The 23,206-nt window shown below is 43.8% G+C and overlaps 1 protein-coding gene across 2 annotated transcripts in view; it reads right to left on the bottom strand.

The window, feature by feature from the left end:
• Window positions 1-20,043, bottom strand: part of pitpnm1 (phosphatidylinositol transfer protein membrane associated 1) — a 47,256-nt gene extending 27,213 nt beyond the window's left edge. Inside the window, exons 1-8 of one of the 2 annotated variants that reach the window (XM_062967133.1) lie at window positions 20,023-20,043; window positions 7,985-8,077; window positions 7,570-7,784; window positions 7,319-7,440; window positions 6,423-6,644; window positions 3,447-3,758; window positions 1,038-1,133; window positions 77-184 (exon numbers count right to left, since the gene is read on the bottom strand). In XM_062967133.1, coding sequence (XP_062823203.1) covers window positions 77-184; window positions 1,038-1,133; window positions 3,447-3,758; window positions 6,423-6,644; window positions 7,319-7,440; window positions 7,570-7,784; window positions 7,985-8,062 — 1,153 coding nt within the window. In that variant the 5' untranslated portion in view covers window positions 8,063-8,077; window positions 20,023-20,043. Of the gene's footprint in view, window positions 1-76; window positions 185-1,037; window positions 1,134-3,446; window positions 3,759-6,422; window positions 6,645-7,318; window positions 7,441-7,569; window positions 7,785-7,984; window positions 8,078-17,365; window positions 17,708-20,022 lie in introns of those variants that run through there. The other variant, XM_008110642.3, reaches the window with a different exon arrangement.
• Between the last annotated feature and the right edge of the window lie 3,163 nt (window positions 20,044-23,206).

The raw sequence follows: 23,206 nt of genomic DNA, 5'->3' as shown, positions 1-23,206 counted from the left end.
GCAAGAGAGCAGAATGGACGCAAAGCCATGACCCATTCCATTCTGCATTACAGACGTGAACTCCTTCCTCTCTTACCAAGAACATCGTCCGGTTCACTGGGTCTCTCCAGAGTGTCGAGAAAATCGTTGGAGTTCCACTTAGTGATTTCCTTGGCAAAAACGTCATCGCTGTCTGATAAATCCTCTAGGGAAGAAAAGGTCATTGAAAAGCTCACACAGTATATAAGCATTGTGAACACACACTACACCCACAACAGCTTCAGCCACAATTGTGCATGAACAGGAGACAAACTTATGGTATGTAAAAGGTAAGTTTTACAAATCAAGTTAATGATGAATATCTAGCCCAGTACATTCTTTCCTGGAAAAAGTCCTCTATAATAATTCTTCAGTCTTGCTATGTGTCATTCGCAGACAGGACTAAAAAATGCCTGAAAATGTGACAAAGGACTCTATCCTCCAATATAGATCTGCAATGGGCATGTTGGCTGTGGATGGTGGGAAAATTTTGGAGAACACCAGGATGGGGACTGTTGGCATAGACACTACTAAGCTATATGGACCAAATGGCCGGATTCAGTATAAGGCTGCCTTATACTGTATTTTCTATTATCCTCATACATTCGTTATACAAAACCTTTATCACTGAGCTAAGATCTATTTCCACATCAGCACACATACTGCTGTACAAAGAGTTAAAACCAGACCCTTATCACACAAATACATCTTACGAGCCTGGACAGTCTTTATCCCAAAATAGATACAATTTCCACATACAATCTACTGAGATCTCATTCATGCAGACTAGCTGCTGTATTATTGAAGTTTCTTCTGTCTGAACCAGAGATTGAAAAAGTTAATTTTTTGTACCAGAACTCTCAAGAGACCTCAGCCAATATAGCTAGAGGGTCTGGGATTTGTAGTTCAAAAATAACTTTTCCAAGTTCTGATCATGCTTAACAGTTACAAGGTCCTCTTTCAGTTCTGCACCTTTTTTGGAAACAGATTTAACATACAGCACGCTCCTTGTTTCTTACCATGAGCGTCAAAGAATTCCTCCTCAGAGCTGTTCTCTGAATCTCGGGCAATATTTTGCATCCTCCACTCTGATAAGCTGTGGGGAGACACTGCAGCTGTGGAGACATATTAAGCAGAGAATCTGAAATTCAAAATATTGCAAAATTCAATACTGTCCACATGGGTGGTTGAGAGAGTGACGCCTTTACTTTCTGGTGTTCAATATACACAAACTTTTATTGATGCACAAAATTATATAAGGTATTGTGTGTAAAATTACCTTCTGGCTATGTGTATGATGTATATGTGAAACATACACGGATTTCGTGTATAGATTTGAGTCCTATTTCCAAGATATCTCATTATGTACTTATAGGCAAAAACATGTATTCCAAAATCTGAAAAATTCCAAGCTCTAAAACACTTCTGGCTCCAAGCTTTTTGGATAAGGAATACTCAACCTGAAATAGCAATATATCCTAACATTCATCTAAGGATCTCAGGGGTGGATCACAATATAATTAGTTCAAACAATTCAAAATGATTTAAAATAGTAGGAATAATTTAGAAAGGCTAAAAGCAAACAATTGAGCAAGTTAAATCAAGATTTAAGGTAATTTTAAAGCATGGACATTTTCTGGGTTTTTTTTTCCTTTTAAATCCATGTCTTCATTGGACACCTAGGCCTCTATGGAGACTCGGGGAGGATATTCCACAATCAGGGAACACAGCAGACAAAGCCATCCACAGGATATTATTCCACGGGTGGGACACAAAGCAGACCCTCTGCAGCAGACCTCGATCTTTGGGCAGATGTAAACATAAAAGGTGGTCCTTTAAGTACTGAGATTCTAAGTCTTAAAAACTTTAAATGTTATCACCAGCACCTTGACTTTAGACTGGAAGTGCATTGACAGTCAAAGTAATTCCTTTAAAACTGTTATTCCATGGTTCTTATATGGTGTTCCAGTCAATAGTCTGGAAGTGCAATGAAGTGGTCAAACCATTACCTATACATGGACTACTGCAGTTAATTTGGTTGGAATAACTCAAAATGACTCCTAGTTCCAGTCTAAAGGATATGTGCTGATACTCCATCTGTCCCTCTGTAATGAACTTTTGCTAGGAAAAAAAGGAAGAAAGAATGGGAGAACACTGAACAATTACAAATCAACATTTTTGTCTAGACCAGTAGTTCTCAACCTGTGAATCCCCAGGTGTTCTGGCCTACAACTCCCAGAAATCCCAGCCAGTTTACCAGCTGCTAGTATTTCTGGAAGTTGAAAGCCAAAACATCTGGGGACCCCATAGGTCGAGAATCACTGCTCTAGAATGTCTGCAAAATTCTGTTTTTAGATTTCTTCACTGGAATAATAAAAGCCTTGTCCAGAAATCTCCACAAAAACCCTTCCTGTAGACGTAGTAGATGATTTCTTATCATAGGCAGTATTTCTATGAAGAGGGAAAACTTCATGCTTACTGCAACTGCAAACTCTGATATCAGTAGCTTGCTGTAATAATATGAAGGGAGGCATCTTCTCTGAGGAGCATCTATTTCCCTAATTCCTAACTGGGGCACCTTCCCCTTGTGTCAAACAAGAAAAGTGAGTGGTGAAACTGACAAAGACAAATAGCAAACAATTGTTACAGCAGTCAATTTCACAACAGAATTTCGGTGCAGTTTCTTCCTCCTTTGAAAAGTCTACACAAATTCAGGTGTATATATGAATTCCTATGCTATCATGTGGTAATTAAAAACATGGAACAGTAATTCCTAGATGGCTGCAGGAACTGGAGATGAGGATGGAAAACTGGAGAAAGAGAAATGTGTATTTTGGGCATTTCTCCTAACCATGAGCAGTTCTATCAATTTATCTCCTTGCAGCTGCAATTGGTGCAGCCGAAGGCTTCTAGGAGCCTTTTGTAGTAAAAGGGGCCAGTCTGGAGATTTTGGAGAAGCTGAGTGTAAATAAAAGCATCTCTTGGAGGTGTGAGGAAGACCCATACAGCTCCAAGGCTGCACTTTGTACATCCATGTTCAAAGCCAAGTGAGGCAGGCCAACAACTTACAGAAGGAAGAGTTGCTCAGGAATTCCTACTTAATACAGTTTGAAAGCGGGGACAATCTTCTATTTTGATCTCAATTACAGGAGCCAGTCAGTCCACCCAAGCTGAGAGGAGCTGTTGTTGCTGTTGTTGTTATGGACTCAGAATTCCCCCCAAACAATACAACCAGAAGCTTTTCTGATCTAAGCCAATATGGCCAGCAGTTTTTTTTATTTTAGTCACTGTAACTTTATAATAATCCACCACACCAGAAGCCTACCTCCAGCAGCAACTCTCATTTATTCTCTAGGGGGGGGTGCTGTTCTACTTTCCCTACAACCAAAGCTGTTTCTCTGTTTCCACCGAGTACAAGGATTACCCACCACCATGCTGAGAAGAGTAGGATGAGCGAGAGGATGCCGACCACTGCTTGGCAAAGGGATCATCTGGAGAAGAATCGGGAGCCCTCAGGCTATCAACTCGTTCCTGCTTGTCATTGACTCCTAGTTCATCTGGGTGCTCGGGGCTGGGCTGAGTGGGGCCTGTATCAGGCTCTATGCAGGTGGCCATCTTCTGGGCCAGCATACGTGCCGTCTCTTCTTCCAGCCTCCGGATGTCGTCCATGGTGAGATCTATCCACTCATCCTGCCAACACCACGCTTGGCGGTGCGCCCGCAGCATCACTTTTCGTAGACCTGCAGGAGGCATCCAAAATCATTGCAGCCCAATTCTGCCCAGGTTCCACTTATGAAACCATAGTTTATCCTGCCCATGAAGAGCCATAGCTTAAGCTCCCAGTGCATCAAGAAAGACAGCATTGCCTTTGATTCCAACTGAATGTTTCCATGGGACTTGTAGTTTTATAAAGTCTTTTGCCTTTTACTGCCAAAGAGTGCTGCGGCCTCACCAAACTACAACCCCAAGATTCCATAGCATGAAGCAAAGGCAGCTAAAGTGAGGTCAAGCTATGTTAATTCTGCAATGTAGATGCACCCTATGTAACCCTTGGAACTCGTATTTTCCCCAGCCTTGCTTTGAGGGGCTGCAACTATTCGCAAGGGCTCCCTATATCCAACAATAGGAATTTAATATGATTGCCAACTGAGGTCAAATTTGTTTGAAGATCAATTTTACTATTGAATGGAAGGGAATGCTGGATCTTAATGGCAGAAGAGCTGGAGTGAGTCTCTGTTGTGTACCATCTGCAACATCATTTACCATCAATAAAGTTTATGTTATAGCAATAACATGTGTCAATGTCTGGTTCTGAAAGGACCTTTGGAGGAGCAACTACACCCAGCTCTGGCACAAAACAACACAAACCCAAACAACACATGCAAAAAGGTAGAAGTAGGAAGAAAAATCTATGCATGAGAGGAATGCAAGAGCAGACAGTGCAGCCTAACTGAGATGTAAGTCTGAACCAAGTCTAATACAACATACCGCATCCATAATCATTTCAAAGACATGTCTGCGACTGAATAGGAAGCAGGAATTTAATCTTCTACTGACATATTGAAATTGGCTCTTTTTTAGGATGGCAAGTCATCCCTTTCCCTACTATATCATGCTATGTAACACTTCAATGGAGGCAACTAATTCATAACATAACAGAAAGCAACTTAAACATCGGGTTTCTGCTAAATTCAATTCAAGCCAACCATACAGTATTTATTGTCCTTAAACATGAGCCTCACATCACAAAGTGTCCAGCATGCCAGTTTCATATTTAAATTTGACAAAACATTTCAGTTATGATTTTATTCTGAAGTTTCTTTTAGAAACCAAAGCTGCTGTATTCAAATCCAAAAATTAAAAAATAGTTTAAAATAATAAAATCTGGATACGGATTTTAAATGGATCTTGTCTCCCTCAGAATCCATAGAGCAGGCAGCAAAAGCTCCAGCATACAGATGCACAGAGCTATGGGAATGTCTCCCAGTTTCAGGGCTGAGAACTGATGTGCAAATTTAGATACCACCACTAAAATTTGTTACTAATAACGTCCTTTGATATCTACCTGATGTTGTTCAATATTTTCATCTAAGGTCTTCAGCCTGTTCTGCCAAAGAGTCATAGTGCCTAACTAGCCTACAAATCCAGAATTTCATAACACTGAGCTACGGCAGTTAAAATGATGACAAACTACATTAATTTTGCAGTGCAGATGCACCCCTAGGCTCACAGACTGTAGAAATCTGCAGTATCAAAACCATGTCAAGCAGCCAACCAGTCAGAAACACTTTGGGCACATATTTTAGCCTTGCAAATACAGATGAGATTAACTTTGGATGTTTAGCACAACCAAGCTGGAACAGCAATTGAGCCTCAGATTGTGGAGAAAGGAAGTCCATTACCACATTGTTCCAGAGATCATTTATTTGAGGTCAATGGGCTTAAAAACAGCTACAGATAGTCCCCAAGTTACAAATAAGATAGATTCTGTAGATCTGTTCTTAAATTGAATTTGTTTATAAGTAGGAACAGGTACATTTCAAGGGTAACCCCAGTTTTGGATAGCATAGGGAAGGATTAACACCCCCGTGATGTTTGTTTTGCTGTCTGTGCCTCTGATCAGAAGATTTCACCTCACTTTCTGTCCCAGTGATAATCTGACTTTGAAAAATTTGGCTTGTTGTGAAAACAAGGATTGGTGAGAAAGCTTCAGTGGAGACACCTTTTCCCCACAAGAACTCTTCCTAGAGTGAATTTCCCTTTCTAGAGGTAGATTTCTCTCACTTCCTGTTATCTCACTCCCGTTCTTTACTATGAGTTGTTTGTAAGTCAGATGTTTGTAGCTCGGGGACTGTCTGATTAGTGTCAGTCCAGACAGTCCCCGAGCTACAAATATCTGGAATATGAAGTACACTGTCCATAAAACAATAGGCAAACAAATTACCAATTCAGGAAAAAGTAATCTTGAATACTACAAGTCTTAGAACTTTTAATCCAAGTTCTTCCAAGACACTTAGAAATATCAATGGATCTCCAGACCAATAGTTCTCAACCTGTGGGTCCCCAGATGTTTTGGCCTTCAACTCTCAGAAATTCTAACAGCTGGTAAACTTGCAGGGATTTCTAGGAGCTGTAGGCCAAAACATTTGGGGATCCACAGGTTGAGAACCATTGCTCTAGACAGTCATTGAAGCTCATTTCACTATGAAGTTGTCTTGGAGAAGTGTGAAGGCCAGTTCAGCAGGGAGTGTTGCACAAATGGGGACACACAGAGAGAAAGCAAAAATGATGCTTCTGCCACTTCTACTGAAAGGCATACCACCCCTTTCCCTTCCCTGGAAGGTGTCCTTGGCGGAGAAGGTCTATATGGGATTGAAATGTGGAAGCTATCCTCATATGCTCACCAACATCATGGATGAACTGTTCAATCTTGGACTGCATGCCCCAGTAGCGAAACTCCACCTTACAAAGCTTGTAGGCACACATGAGAGACCCATTAGTTGCATTCTCCAGCCAGTCATCTCCCAAGGGTCCACGACCGGTCTTGACTGAGCGATAAAGTCGTGGATCTTCTTCCACCTTATATTCACTGGGCGAGATGGGATCCCGCACGATGTCAATGGTATCTGGAGGAAATGGAGGAGAGGATAAACTAAAAGTAAATGTCTGGCATCCATTAAAAATCAAAGATGTATCTAATCAACAGAACTATGTTACTTTAGATACTCCTTTAACTGTAGTATCATCTTAAGAAAACATGGGATTGGTTGTTGAGGTATGTAGAACTCTCTGCTATCTTGTGTTAATGCTCCAATCAGGAGATCATAATAAAAAATAAGGATTTATCTTAATTTGTTCACTTAATTAAGATATCATAGAATGGAGCCATGATGATCAAAGCGGCATCATAATGCTATAACTCTGTGGTGCAAATACACTGTGATAGATAGCATTGCTTTGGATCTCAAGACTGCCCTTCCCTGCCAAGTCACAGAGTTTCTTCAGACCATGTATAAAAATATTTCATCCCACTTGTCATTCTGTACACATTCCTTCCTCCTTCTCCTTACACAGAAGTCCACATTTTCCCCCTCCACTCTGTATTCTTAATGCATATTTTCCTTCAACAAAGCCATGCGCTAAACAGAGGACTCCAGCTTACATCCAACTTTCCCCTCAAATGTCAGCAAAAATCATGCATTAGCCTTTCTCATTCTCCCTGCTTAGCAATAGCAACTTGCTCTATCAACTCTCAGTATAATCCAAAGTGATGCACAGAGTTGCATGTCTGCACACTTACCAACAATTCTCTGCCTGCGCTCTGCAGCATTCAAGTCAAAGATGTTGTTCTGTTTCCCAGCATCCGGACGGTAATAGGTCTCAATTTCAATAGAAAATTTCTCCACAAAGGGGCAGGTGTATCTGCAGGGGGAAGGCGTGACAATGACAGTGACAACCCTGCCCCACCCAACGCGGGAGCATCATGCCCCACGGACTCACCTGAGTAGCCTCCTCCTTCCGGCCCTTGGCCTTCCCTCTCCCCCTCTTTACCTGGTGCGGGTGTACGGATAGGCGTTCCAGGACTCTTCTTCCACCTGCAGAGCCGCCTTGGGCAGGAGGGCCCGGAACCAGCTGGGGATGTGAGAGCCCACGTGGTAGATCTTGTGTGTATACTGGCCGTTCCCGCCTGGGCCATCGCTGTAGGGCCGGTTGGACAGGATCTCAACCCCACTGCCCTCGCCACTCGACTCCTCACGGCTTTTCTTCTGGGGAGCAGGAGAGCCAGCCCTGCTAAGCCTGGGCCCCAATCTACACATCCCACTCTGAGCCCCACTTGCCCCCTTGTGCCCCTCAGCTCTGCTCGGTTTCTGACCCTGCAATCCGGGCAAAGACAGGGCTCTGTTTTGCCACATGGACACCCCTTGGCCAACTCTCTACTTTCTACCCTATTCAATACTGATGTTACCTGGATCATGTAGAGCTGGGCCACCTGGTACTCCGTCAGGCTCATAGGCAGAAGGATATGATACTCTTTGATCAGCATTTTGGCAACCAGGCCCTGAGGGTTGAGACAAAGCACATGGTAAGTGCATCTTTAAGAATGCCAGAAGGGAAAGCATCAATATAGCAGAGCAAGGGCTTACAGAGTCAATGTGACAGCACATTTTATTCAGCAAGGGCGACACTGACATATGTTATTTAGTGGAGACAATATGTCAACTGCCTACCACCACCACTGCCCCACATTCCTTTCTCCCTCTAAGGCACACTCCTTGTGGTAGACAACTGAATATCCTAAGGAAGCAGATTCTGTGTGATCTTGTCCATGGTTGGTACTTGGATAGCTGACCACCAGCAAATCCCAAGTGCTGTGGGTTTCAGAAAGTAAAACCACCTCTGAGTATTCCTTGCCTAAGAAAATCTTACGGAATTCATGGCAAGTGCACACAATATATATTGCTGTGAGCAATCCTATGGCAATGCCAGGCCCTTCAGAGTAGCTTGATCACAAATGAGAAACAAAGACACATTGGCTTTATTAAGGACATATTCCTGCCAAAGAAGAAAACGGCCAGAACAAACTGGCAGGGAATATTTATCCCAGGTGCAATGAAATTCCCAGTTTTGTATTCTGCATTGTGCCCCCCCTCTTTTTCTATTTCTTATTCCATTTCAGATCTCTTCAGTCAAAGCCTTGTAACACTGCTTTGTCACAACTCACTGTGACAAAGTAAGTACAGTAGAGTCTCACTTATCCAACGTTCTGGATTATCCAACACAGTTTTGTAGTCAATGTTTTCAATACATCGTGATATTTTGGTGCTAAATTTGTAAATACAGAAATTACTACATAGCATTACTGCATGTAGAACTACTTTTTCTGTCAAATTTGTTGTATAACATGATGTTTTGGTGCTTAATTTGTAAAATCATAACCTAATTTGATGTTTAATAGGCTTTTCCTTAATCTCTCCTTATTATCCAACATATTCGCTTATCCAACATTCTGCCGGCCCGTTTATGTTGGATAAGCGAGACTCTACTGTATATATGTTACAATATCCTATTTTGTAGTATCTGATGACCAACACCAGATCCTACAAAATAGTATATTGTAATATATATTGGTAATTGATGTGTGCGTAATACAGAGTATACAGAGATACATAAACAGACATATACACAGAAAGAAGGCTCCGATCTTTGCTGCCTGCATTTCTGGATTCTCCCAGGAGGAATGTTGCTATGGGGACTACCATAATAATCACCTGTGCTTCCAAATTTACCACTATACCGTTTGGAAAGAGGACAATGTGAGTGGTTAGCATGTGTTTAGGAATACATACAGAAGGACTGATATGAAATCAAGGCATCGGAAGATAGCTGCAATTGGAACAGCAGCCCCTAGCATAACTTCACAGGAAGATCTTATTTCCTCTGCAGGGAACATTTTGGACCATGCGTTTATGGAGATAATTGGTTGTTTGCCCCGTTCAGCAGAGTCCCTGTATCACTCAGATCTGCATTTTGGGGTGTGTGTTTTTTCTACAGAGGTCATCTTTGCTCTCAGGAAAAGCCACAAGAGTTGAAAAAGGTTTCTGAATACATCTGGGTAATAAGGCTCTCTCTGGCATCTGAAACTACGCCTTTACTTCTTCAAGAAGAAGAGAAGCTGGGAGGAAATCCACATTTGACCTTCTTTCAAAACACAACCCACCGGGTATGTTTCCATAGCAACTGTGGGCTAATGTGAGGCTAGGGAGTTTCAACATATTGCAAGAGAAATGCGCCGAGGAGCAAGAGAGCAGCACCACCATTTCAACACACTTGCTCTGCTCCTTGGTCCTCTCACTTGCCCAGGCAACAACCCGCAATACGAGCACCCACATACCTTACACTTGCATTTGCTCTCTCCCTTGTCCAGCAAATCTCAAGCTGCTATTGCTCAAGGTTTGCTCCTCTCTGATGGGCTGGAAGGCCTTTATACCTTCTCACAGAACAAGGAGACAGTGAACCTGTGGCCCTCAACTCCCACCAGCCCCAGACAACATGGTAAACAATAAAGGACTCAGGGAGTTGTAATACAGATGTTTGGTCACAACTCCCAGAACCTCTTCCCTGGGCAGGGCTCATGAGACGCATAGACCAAGATTCTAGATCAGTGGTTCTCGACCTGTGGGTCCCCAGGTGTTTTTGGCCTACAACTCCCAGAAATCCCAGCCAGTTTACCATCTGTTAGGATTTCTGGGAGTTGAAGGCCAAAACATCTGGGGACCCACAGGTTGAGAACCACTGCTCTAGAGGGCCAGACATTTCCTACAGCATCTGCAGTAGCCCAAGCCTTGAGAATACCTTGCTAAATGACAGCTGGCTTTAATCCTAAACAAGATGGTTAGGGAGAAGAAACATTAATTCCAAAGATCAGCATGTAATTCCACATGACCATCGGCACCTTTAAGAACTGTACACCTTGCACTTGCCATTCCAATCGAACTCTCTGAAGATTTCAGAGCTGGCATCTTTCTATCCCCTTCTCAACTGCACTTTCGCAACCTCACAGCAGGCAGGGATGAAAGAAGGGCAGCTTTGCCCAGCATGGTGGCACAGTAGTGAGGCAAGCAACTCAATCTCCACCTATTGCATTGTTGTTCAAAGCACAGGAACCCTGCCAAAAATATTCAAAACAAAGCAAACCTTTGCATCCTCAGTAGAGTGTTATTCCCTCTGCCTTTTGCTTAATATTCTGCTTGGAGACACAACCCCTCTGCTCTACAACGGCATTCAGATTATTAAAAGCAGGGGTGGGAAACATGTGCCCCCCCCCCCCCAGATAATGCTTCATGGCAATACCAGCACTTCCAGTCAATTTTATCAATGGTAAGGGATCATGCCACTACAAATCCCACCTGGAGGGCTGTAAATCTCTCATCCCCAGAATCTGGACAGCTACACATTCTCCAATCCTGAAACTAAAGCATTTATTAGCACATCTTAAATGTTTAAACAAAAAGACTTATATATGGTTGGTCTCAGTAATCCATGCAAACACTCTGCAAGGTCTACCAGCAATATCATCCCCATGAATAGGCAACCAGGCTTGTGTTTGACTCCCAACTTACACTGTTAAAAATATCTACAGTCTATCACAAATCTTGGCTCTTTATGGTTTTTCTGAAAAATGCATCATTACAAGAAAATAATCATTTAGAACAACCAAAATAATGCAATGCAGAGCTGGTCAGCAACAGCTACCATAATCCTGCAGAAAAAGGACCAGTTTAAAGGGGGGGGGGGGGGAACACCCAGGTGGTTCTTTGAGGCAAGCTGTTCATGGGAAGGTGACATTCTGCTCCCTTGAGATCACAAATCCAATCCATATTTTCAGGAAAACCTCTTCTTAGCCTCAAAACACGTCAATCAGGTGAAGATTCGAAGTTCAAAAACAAAACCTTTCCTCTGAAGCATCACAGGAAAAACATTGTCATGTAATATTTTCATCTCCAGTGCAAATTAATGCAAAAAGGGAGGGAGAGAGTCGTGCCTGAGTCACAAGATAAGTAATCGTATACATTACTCTTAATAAACCAACTCATGTTGAAATATGAATGAAAACTAGTTACTCTCATGAATGCACAAGGGAGACTATTTCAGAATTTCACTCCCTTATAAAGCCATGTCCAGCAGCAATAGCTTCATGTCCAAACATTCCCATGTCTCAGCCAGCGACGTACTTAACATGCATCATGTTATCTAGAGCAAGCCTTCTTCCTCCAGCCTTCACTACCCAAATTTCTATTTTAAAAGCCCACGCGAATCTCCTTGTTGGGAACATGCTCTCACTCACCCAGATCAAACAACTGTCAACATTTAATTGGATAGTAAGCAAGAAGGCAGAGAGAACAGAACACTATACATTTAAGGTTCAGTCCTTAAAATCTATTTAAGAAACACATGCTGCACAGTTGCAAATCTCAGCACACTAACGAGGGAGAAATACATACTCATGAGTTACACATGAACAAGGGTGGCGTCTGAATGGTACAGTCTTCAACAATTTGGCCCATTGACCAGGATGCTGTGTATTTTTGTTTGCTTTGTGGCTGTATTTATCCCCAAATTCTATTTTTGACTTTGAAAAGGATAAAAAAGGCAAAGTTAGGGACCATGAAGCATCTGGATTTACCATTTACAGGACAGAACACAAATTAGGCACTGCAGGTGTATGTGAAAGGGGCAAGTACTATGGAGACTTCTCATTTCCTACAGAAAACAGAAAATCTGTTATCTTATTCTTCCCTTCTTTTCTTCCTCTGTTTGCTTAGTGTAGTAAAGGATCTAACATCATGTGTTTTCCCACTGCTATGCCTGCCTCTCACTCACAGAGGCAATTAATAATATGGAATTCAGAATTTTTTCTTTACAGCCAGGTTTCGATTTACATGGGGTTGCATTCTTTAACTTACAGTGAAACTAGGACTGATGCAAATGAGGGCAACCAGTTTCATAGGAAATCAATGGAGTACAGGAGATGAGTTCAGACCAACCCAACACAGTCTACAAAATTAGTGGTTTTACTTAATTCAGTATCAGATTCAAAGAGATTTAGGGCTTAAAAATCAGAGCATACATGAGAGAAATTCCTCCTTCAAGATGGTAAGACTCCATTTGTTTACTTTCAGCAGTAACAGAACAGAAGAAGCCAGCAGGTATAGTTTCTCCTATCTCTACCATGGATGTACTACACTCTAGAACAGTGGTTCTCAACCTGTGGGTCCCCAGATGTTTTGGCCTTCATCTCCCAGAAATCCTAACAGCTGGTAAACTGGCTGAGATTTCTGGGAGTTGTAGGCCAAAACACCTGGAGACCCACAGGTTGAGAGCCACTGTTTTAGAACAATACTATGATAATAAAACTTTATTTATATCCCACACCTATTTCCCCGAGGGAATCAATGCAGCCCAAGAGTGCTGGTGCCTCACCAAAGCACAAGCAGAATTCAATAGCCCTGAGCCATGGCTGTTGAGTGATGTCAAACTGCTTTAATTCTACAGTGCAGATGCACCCTGGATCTCACATGTCTGAGAAAACTTCAGTCGTTGGATGTATAGGTGTCATACTCGCCTTTAAAACACTGAAGCCCAGCCAAGAGGGCAGAGGAAGAAACATGGTAACCTGGCCAAAGCCTGAGGAACTTCTAAGAATCTCAGTCCTCACAAATTCTTGAACAGTAGGTCTCCTGGAAAACGCATCACTAGAAGAACTAACAAGTTAGAACATTCAAAACAATCACTCCTTTTCACCCTTGGCTGGGCTCCTCACAACGCAACAGGCATGTGAGGTTCAGCTAAGGCCAGGCTTCCAGGTGACAAACTCTGTCTAACGCCAGCCTGCCCCAAAGTATGAGGAAGGAAAACAGAGCGAGAGAAAGAAAGAGAAAGAAAAAGCAGCCATCCTCTGCATGTCCTGGCAGCCACGTGTTTTTCTTCAGGTGAAAGACTCCCTGCTTCATGGAAATGGAGAATCAAGGCACTTGAGAAAGGAGTTTGGGGGGGGGGGGGACCAAGAGATCCCACTCAGGATTCAAAGAGTGAGAGCAAGGATAGGTGCCCTAGCCCACATAATAATAAGAATAATAAGAATAAGAATAAGAATAATAAAAGAAAGGTTTGGATCATTGATGTCGCCATCCCAGGTGACGGTCGCATTGACGAAAAACAACAGGAAAAACTCAGCCGCTATCAGGACCTCAAGATTGAATTTCAAAGACTCTGGCAGAAACCAGTGCAGGTGGTACCGGTGGTGATCGGCACACTGGGTGCCATGCCAAAAGATCTCAGCCGGAATTTGGAAACAATAGACATTGACAAAATCACGATCTGCCAACTGCAAAAGGCCACCCTACTGGGATCTGCACGCATCATCCGAAAATACATCACACAGTCCTAGACACTTGGGAAGTGTTCGACTTGTGATTTTGTGATACAAAATCCAGCATATCTATCTTGTTTGCTGTGTCATAATAAAATAATAATAATAATAATAGTAATAATAATAATAATAAATCACACAGTCCTAAACGCTTGGGAAGTGTTCGACTTGTGATTTTGTGATAAGAGATCCAGCATATATATCTCGTTTGCTTTGTCATACTCTGTCTTTGTGTCCATGATAATAATAATAATAATAATAATAATAATAATAATAATAATAATAATAATATCCGAATCCAGACTGACAAAGTTCTGGAACACAACACACCAGACATCACAGTTGTGGAAAAGAAAAAGGTTTGGATCATTGATGTTGCTATCCCAGGTGACAGTCGCATTGACGAAAAACAACAGGAAAAACTCAGCTGCTATCAGGACCTCAAGATTGAACTTCAAAGACTCTGGCAGAAACCAGTACAGGTGGTCCCGGTGGTGATAGGCACACTGGGTGCCGTGCCAAAAGATCTCAGTCGGCATTTGGAAACAATAGACATTGACAAAATCACGATCTGCCAACTGCAAAAGGCCACCCTACTGGGATCTGCGCGGATCATCCGAAAATACATCACACAGTCCTAGACACTTGGGAAGTGTTCGACTTGTGATTTTGTGATACGAAATCCAGCAGATCTATCTTGTTTGCTGTGTCATACTTATAATAATAATATATTCCTTACCCATCTACACTGTAGAATAAATGCAGCTCAACGCCACTTTAGCTGCCATGGCTCAATGCTATGGAATCCTGGGAGTTGCAGCTTTACAAGACCCAAAAAGTGCCAGTGCCTTACCAAACTTCCATGTTTTCATAGTGTTGAGCCATGGCAGTTCAAGTGGCACCAAACTGTCTTCATTTTATAGTGTAGACGCACCAGTAGTTCTTTGGCACCAGTATGGTTGCCACACAGAGCTATTTCTCAGGAATTTATATGGCACAAATATAAAAACCACACAAGGCATGGCTGTGCATGTCTGTAGGTGTGTTTCACTCCCTTGGACCCCCATCCACCTCTTCCCCACTGCACCACCTTCCTTGACCTAGAATCAGAGAATCACAAAGTTGGAAGAAACCACAAGGACCATCCAGTCCAAAATCCTTGCAGGAAAACACAACCAGAAGCCTACATGTCATTCAGAAATCTTACATGTTCTCATACATAGAATTTTAGTTGGAAGAGACCCCAAAAACCATCCAACCCAAGCCCCTTCTGTCATGCAGGACACAATCATAGCACTCCCAAAAGATGCCCATCCAGCCTCTGCTTGAAAACCTCCAGAATCAAAGCACTCCTGGACAGGTGAACATTATACATAGAATCCTAGAGTCAGAAGAGACCCCAAAGGGCCACACAGTCCAACCCTACTCTGCCATGCAGAAATACACAACCAAAGCACTCCCGACAGATGGCCACCCAGCCTCTGCTTATAAACATAATATTAGGTTTTATTTTATTCTAATTCATTTTGTTTGTTTGTTTTGTGGAGATTTTTTCTTAATTTTCTCTCTGGCTCATGTTTATCACTGATGACTGAGTTTAGTTAAACATACTCTTTAATTGATGAGTCTCCACAATAATTGTAATTGGTTTTTAATGTTTTTAATGCTCAATATTTATATCTATCTTATTTCTTGATGTTATTATGCTTTGTGTGATTTTTGTCTTGTATTTTATGTTAAATGTGCTTTGATTTGTATGGTATTATATTTATATAATGTGTATTTGCAATGTGGCACTGAAGTGGATAAAATGTAAGCTGTTCTGAGTCCCCTTCGGGGTGAGAAGAGCGGGGAAGAGATATAGTAATTAAGTAAATAAATAAACATCACACATAGAATCCTAGAGTTGGAAGAGATCCCAAGGCCCAACCAGCCCAACCGCAATCTACCATGCAGAAGTACACAATCAAAGCACTCGTGATAGACAGCCATCCAGCCTCTGCTTATAAACTTCAAGAATCAAAGCACCCCTGACAGATGACCATCATACATTAAAATCCTGGAGTCAGAAGAGACCTTAAGGGGCCATCCAATCCAACTCTGCCATGCAGGAGTACACAATCAAAGCACTCCCAACAGATGGCCACTCAGCCTCTGCTTATAAACCTGACATGAGGTTTATAATATAGGATATAATAGTGGAACAGGTGTAACCATCAGGAAGATCTTCCTGAAGTTTAGATGGAATCCCTTTCCCTGCCATTTGAACCCATCCAGTCCAAAATCCTTGCAGGAAAACACAACCAGAATCCTACATGTCATTCAAGAATCTTACATGTGCTCATATGTAGAATTCTAGTGCTGGAAGAGACCCCGAGGACTATCCAACCCAACCCCCTTCTGCCATGCAGGACACAATCAAAGCACTGCCGACAGATGGCCACCCAGCCACTGCTTATAAACCTAGCATCAGGTTTATAATATAGGACATAATAATAGCATAACAGCTGTAACCATCAGGATGTTTAGGTGGAATCCCTTTCCCTGACATTTGAACTCATCCAGTCCAAAGCCGTTGCAGGAAAACAACCACAAAGCATACATGTCATTCAGAAATCTTACATGTGCTCATACATAGAATTGTAGTGCTGGAAGAGACCCTGAAAACCATCCAACCCAACCCAACCCCCTTCTGCTATGCAGGACACAATCAAAGCACTGCCGACAGATGGCCATGCAGCCTCTGCTTATAAACTTCCAGAATCAAAGCACCCCTGACAGGTGACCATCATCACCCAACCCCCTTCTGCCGTGCAGGACACAATCAAAGCACTGCCGAAAGATGGCCATGCAGCCTCTGCTTATAAACTTCCAGAATCAAAGCACCCCTGACAGGTGACCATCATCACCCAAACCCCTTGTGCCGTGCAGGACACAATCAAAGCACTGCCGAAAGATGGCCATGCAGCCTCTGCTTATAAACTTCCAGAATCAAAGCACCCCTGACAGGTGACCATCATCCATAAAATCCCAAGAGGCCATCCAGTCCAACCCTACTCTGCCATGCGGGAATATACAATCAAAACACTCCGACAGATGGCCACCCAGCCTCTGCTTATAATATACCTAACATGAGGTTAATAAGAATATCGCAACAGCTGTAACCATCAGGAAGTTCTGCCTGATGTTGAGGTGGAATCCCTTTCCCTGCCATTTGACAGTAAACAAGCTTGCCCGGCTCCTCGGTGTGTCATCCTTTCGGAGACTGAGGCACGACTATGTCCATTCTGTTTAGACCTCCCAAACGCCCACTGCCATGAGTGTCGAGTCCCTTTCTCGCACGCCCACCCCTTCTTCCCGCCTTCCTCCTCCTCCTCCTCCCTGGCCCCTCTTTTCCCCCATCGGCGGCGTCCAGACCTGTGGCTCGGCGGTGGGAAATGCAAGCAGGCAGGCAGGCAGCAGGCTTGGGACGCCGGCGGGCTGCGCCTAGGTGCTCCCTCCCGCGCCCGCCTTGCCGCTGCCTCCTCCTCCGTGGGCTGCTCCGTGGGCTGGTGGCAGGATCATGGTCTGGACGGTGGTGGCCCAGGCAGGGGGAGAAGGGGGCAGGGAGGGAGGCAGGGAGGAAAGAGGGAGGGAGGGGACACACAAGGAGCGAGGGAGGGAGAGAGGAGGGCCGCTGCCTCCGCGTCACCGCAGCCCCGAAGCGCGCTCAGCCGCAGTCTCGCCTTCCTTGCGAGAGGAGGAGGGAGGAGGAGGAGGAGGGAGGAGGGCGCGGGGTTCAGGAAAAGGAGGGGGTTTTCTCTGGCCGCATCTTCTTTCTACCCTGTGGCATGAGGAAGACAGTTTGCCATTGCTCGCGGGGTGTGGAATCCTGGGAGTCGTAGTTTTGCAAGGTCTTGAGCCTTCTCTGCAGCTACGCCTAAACCACAGACCAGCTATTTACATGCAGCCTGATCCCTGCCACATGCACAATGGAGGCACTCCAAGTGGCCAGCTACTGGTCAAAGGACATTTAGTATCATACAGGCATGTACAAGCTTTGGCCCTGCAGGTGTTTTGGACTTCCAACTCCCACCATTCCTGGCCTCAGGGCCTTTCCTTTTCCCCGTCAGCCGCTTAAGCGGCTGAGGGGGAAAAGGAAAGGGCCTGAGGCCAGGAATGGTGGGAGTTGAAGTCCAAAACACCTGCAGGGCCCAAGTTCCTTGCCCAGTCTACACTGTTGAATGAATGCAGTGTTAAAAAGATTTTGGAGCCCTCCTGGACAACAATTTAAACAAGAGCCAACAATGTCATGCTGCGGCTTAAAAAAAGCCAATAGGATCTTGGCCTGCATAAATAGGGCCCCCTGGTGGCACAGACACTGAACTTGCTGACTGACAGGTTGGCAGTTCGAATTCAGGGAGCAGGGTGAGCTCCCGCTGTTAGCCCCAGCTTCTGCCAACCTGGCAGTTAGTAAACATGCAAATGTGAGTAGATCAATAGGTACTGCTCCGGTAGGACATAACTAGCACTTTTGGCCCAGTTTCCTCTGGATCTAATCCAAAATTTTATCATTATGTTTTTGTATGTGAGTTTTTATGACTTGTTTTTTGATCCGTTTTATTGCTTTGTTTTTATATTGTTGATGACTGGGCTTGGCCCCATGTAAGCCACCCCAAGTCCCTCCGGGGAGATGGGGCGGGCAATAAAAATAAATTATTATTATTATTATTATTATTATTATTAGGATGGTAACAGCGCTCTATGCAATCATGCCGGCCACATGACCTTGGAGGTGTCTGCGGACAATGCCGGCTCTTCGGCTTAGAAATGGAGATGAGCACCAACCCCTAGAGTCTGACACGACTGGACTTAATGTCAAGGAGAAACCTTTACTTTTAAACAGGAGTATAGTGCCTAGATAAGTGGTTCTCAGCCTGGGGTTCCCAGATGTTTTTGGCCTACAACTCCCAGAAATCACAGCCGGTTTACCAGCTGTTAGGATTTCTGGGAGTTAAAGGCCAAAAATATCTGGGGACTCCAGATATAGAACCACTGGCCTAGATCCAGGGAAGTCATGCTCCCCCTCTATTCCGCCTTGGTCAGACCACACCTGGAATCACAATCTGTCCAATTCTGGGCATTACGATTGAAGGGAGATGTTGACAAGCTGGTATGTGTCCAAAGCAGAGTGATTAAAATTATCCAAGAGTTTGGAGAACAAGCTCTATGAGGAGCGGCTTAAAGAGCTGGGCATGTTTAGCCTGCAGAAGAGAAGGCTGAGAGGAGACATGATAGCCATGTACAAATACGTGAAGGGAAGTCATAGGGAGGAGGGAGCAAGCTTGTTTTCTGCTGCCCTGCAGACTAGGACGCGGAACAACAGCTTCAGACTACAGGAAAGGAGATTCCACCTGAACATTAGGAAGAACTTCCTCACTGTGAGAGCTGTTCAGCAGTGGAACTCTCTGCCCCAGAGTGTGGTGGAGTCTCCTTCTTCGGAGGCTTTTAAAGCAGAGGCTGAATGGCCATGTCAGGGGTGCTTTGAATGTGATTTTCCTGCTTCTCGGCAGGAGGTTGGACTGGATGGCCCATAAGGTCTCCTCCAACTCTAGGATTCTATGATGCCTCTTTTATCTACCATGGCTCAATGCTATGGAATCATGACAGTTGTAGTTTGGTGAGTCACCAGCACTCTTGGAAAAAGAAATTTGAAGACGTGTTGTTGAAGGCTTTCATGGCCAGAATCACTGGGTTGCTGTGAGCTTTCTGAGCTGTATGTCCATGTTCCAGATGCATTCTCTCCTGACGTTTTGCCCACATCTATGGCAGGCATCCTCAGAGGTCTGTTGGAAACTAGGCTAGTGGGTTTGCAGCATCTAGGGGTGTATCTACATTATGGAATGAATGCAGTTTCACACCACTTTAACTCAAGGCTATGGGATCCTGGTAGCTGCAGTTTTGCAAGGCCTTTCGCCTTCTCAGCCAAGGAATGCTGATGCCCCGCAACTACAACTCCCAGGATTCCATAGCATTGAGCCATGGCAGAAAGGAGACCTTGCAGTTCAAGCGGGTCGGCAATTTTCGAGAAGCACCTTTGGAAACACCGCGCAATCATCGCGCCGGGGGTTCTTTCTCCTCCCTCTCTCCCCGCCTTTGTCCCGGTTTGGATTCGAAACTGCTTCCAGATGCTGGAATCCACCGCCACAGCCCCGCGCTCTCTCTCTTTTGCAACCCGGGATTAGGTTTCCATAGGAACTGCGGCAACCCGCAGCGAGCAAGGCCGGGCGAGCTGGCTTGCGCGCGCTCCCCTCGCCGCCCCTCCTCCTCCTTCTGTGACATCACAGCTCATTACCCGGGAAACGCCTGTGTGACGTCAGGGGCCGGTGACATCAAGCCTCAATGGGAGCAGCTGCGGGGCGAAGGAAACCTCGAGAACAAATGCGTGCGTAAGCTCTCCCCAGAGATGTTTAAAAATACGTTTATAAATAGAAACAAAAAATAAAAACAACACCCAGATCGGGAATGGTTGGACGCCAGGCTGCAAAGAAACCAAAACATTGCCAGGCGGATTATCCCTGGTTGCTTGCCACCCATTAATGACCTCTTTAATTGCTCCAATTATTTCCTACTTAGGATCACAACACTTTCCTCCCACCGATGGCACTAAATGTCTCTTCTGGAATGAAACGAAGGGGGCATCTAGACTGTAGAATTAATGTATTTTTTGGCACTGCTTTAACAGCCATGGCTCAATGCTATGAAATCAGGGGAGCTGAAGTTCTGTATGGTCTTTAGGCTCCTCTGCCTAGGGCCCCTTCCACACAGCTGAATAAAATCCCACATTATCTGCTTTGAACTGGAATATATAACAGTGTGGGCTCAGATAACCCAGGTCAAAGCAGATATTGTGGGACTTTCTGCCTCGATATTCTGAATTATATGGCTGTGTGGAAGGGGCCTCTCTGAACTGTAACCCCCAGGATTCCAGAGCATTGAGTCAGGGCAGTTAAACTGCTGTCAAACTGTATAAAGCTGTTAGGGATTTTGGGAGCTGAAGTCCAAAAGCCCTGGAGGGCCCAAGTTTCACTATACCTAATCTACATTATCGAATGAATGCAGTTCGATACCATTTTATCTGCCACAGCTCAATGCGATGGGATCCAGGGAGTTGTAGTTTGGTGAGGCACCAGCACTTTCGGGCAGAGAAGGCTAAACACCTTGTAAAACTACAACTGCCATGATTCTACAGCATTGTGCCTTGGTAGTTAAAAGTGGTGTCAAACTGCATTAATTCTACAGTGTAGATCCAGCATGGGCAAACTTTGGCCCTCCAGATGTTTTGGACTCCAACTGAAGTCCAAAACACCTGGAAGGCCTAAGTTTGCTCATGCCTGGTGTAGATGCCCCCCAGGGCTGTGTTGCTTCAGGGGGCTGGAATGAAGCCTGTAGCAGACGGGCCCCTTCTACACAGCTGAATAAAATCTCACATTTTCTGCTTTGAGCTGGAATACGATATGTCAGTGTGGACTCAGATAACCCAATTCGAAGCAGATATTGTGGGATTTTCTCCCGTGATATTCTGGGTTATAGGGCTGTCTGGAAGGGCCCAGGGCCATCTGCTTGGCTTTCTCCTTTCCAAGCTAGCTTCCAGGGGACACTTTGGTCTTGTCAAATTGTGCAGATTTTTTGAGAGGTTACAGGTTTTCCACTCTCACACTACGGCATTTTAAAAGCAATTTGGATGGGAAGATATAATTGTATAGTATAGTCAGGCCCGTACATTTGCAGTTTTGATTTTTGCAGGTTTAGTTGCACAGGCCAACACCAAGAAAACAAAAACATTTTCTTGGTGTCTTGGTTTGTAGGCCTGTTCCTGGGGTTATTTGGGATGGTGATTCAAATAATAATAATAATAATAATAATAATAATAATAATAATAATAATAATAATAATAATATCCTGTTTCCCCGAAAATAAGGCATCCCCTAAAATAAGACCTAGTAGAGGATTTGTTGAATTTCTAAATATAAGACCTTTCCTGAAAGTAAGACCTAGCAAAGTTTTTGTTTGGAAGCATGCTTCTGAACAGAACACCAGAGCATGCAGGATCGGTAAATGTACGTACCATAGATTGTTTTACATGGAAATAATGGTAGTAACAAGAACTTTTTGATAGCATTCATAGTTTGTCTGGTTATGCTGGTTTGTGATGACAACTACTGTACAGTATATAATATAATAAATGTTCATTTTTTGTTCAATAAATTTGAATTCTTCTTCATGGAAAAATAAGACATCCCCTGAAAATAAGACCTAGCACATCTTTGAGAGCAAAAATTAATATAAGACACTGTCTTATTTTCGGGGAAACACGGTGGTAATTGTAACAACAACAACAATACACTTTATTTATATTCCACCGTTCTCCCCTAGGGTACTGGGGTCCCCTAGCATTTACACACATAGGCAGACATTCAATGCCTTTACAATCACATGAGACATACACCAAAAATTTCATTTGATAGACACCATCAGCTCTAGTTTCCTAGATATGGTGATCATGATTTCTTATGGACAAGCTAATGGCAACTAGTAGATGGCATATATTCCATATCTCAAAAAACTAGATTCGATAGGGGGAAACTGGTGCAGTTTTTGGAATCAGCAGGTCAAATATACCCAGAAATGGCTACCATTTGAGACACCAAAAGATGTGTTGACTGGTGTTACTCACAGATTTGACTGAAGTATTTTATTTAGGAATCTCTTGCTCCTCTAGTGCACCTCTCTGGTCATTTTGTGTTAGAGGTTGATCACAGAATCATGCTGGACGAGCTAGGAACACCTCTCTAGGAATCTCTAGGTCTTCCAGCTGAAGTTGCTCATAGTCATATAGTACAACCTAGAGATTCCTAAAGATGGGTGCCTGCTCGTAAAAATAAATAAGTGCATTTTTACTCACTTTTCCCCCCACATTCATAAGGATGCTGAGCCTCTTAATACCAGCAATTGTGGATGGCTGGCTATAGTTGGGAGCACTGCGTTATGACTGAGAACATGAAATGCACTGGGTGACCTTGGGCAAATGAGCCTCGGGGCAAGGCAAGGGCAAACCTGTTCTGAACAAATCATGGCAAGAAAACCCAGTGATAGCTTTGCCTTAGGGTCATGACTTAAAAGACAGACAGCAAGAACAGTGTGCTTACCTGAAAGTATGGTATTCTGAACTTACCATTATGCAGTCTGGGGTGTTTTGCACTTTCCCCATGGCCATGT

This window comes from Anolis carolinensis, chromosome 1 (genome assembly GCF_035594765.1).
Source record: "Anolis carolinensis isolate JA03-04 chromosome 1, rAnoCar3.1.pri, whole genome shotgun sequence".
Taxonomy (NCBI): Eukaryota; Metazoa; Chordata; class Lepidosauria; order Squamata; family Dactyloidae; genus Anolis; species Anolis carolinensis.
The sequence above is the reverse complement of the archived record's forward strand: the minus strand, read 5'-3'. Positions and strand labels throughout refer to the sequence as shown.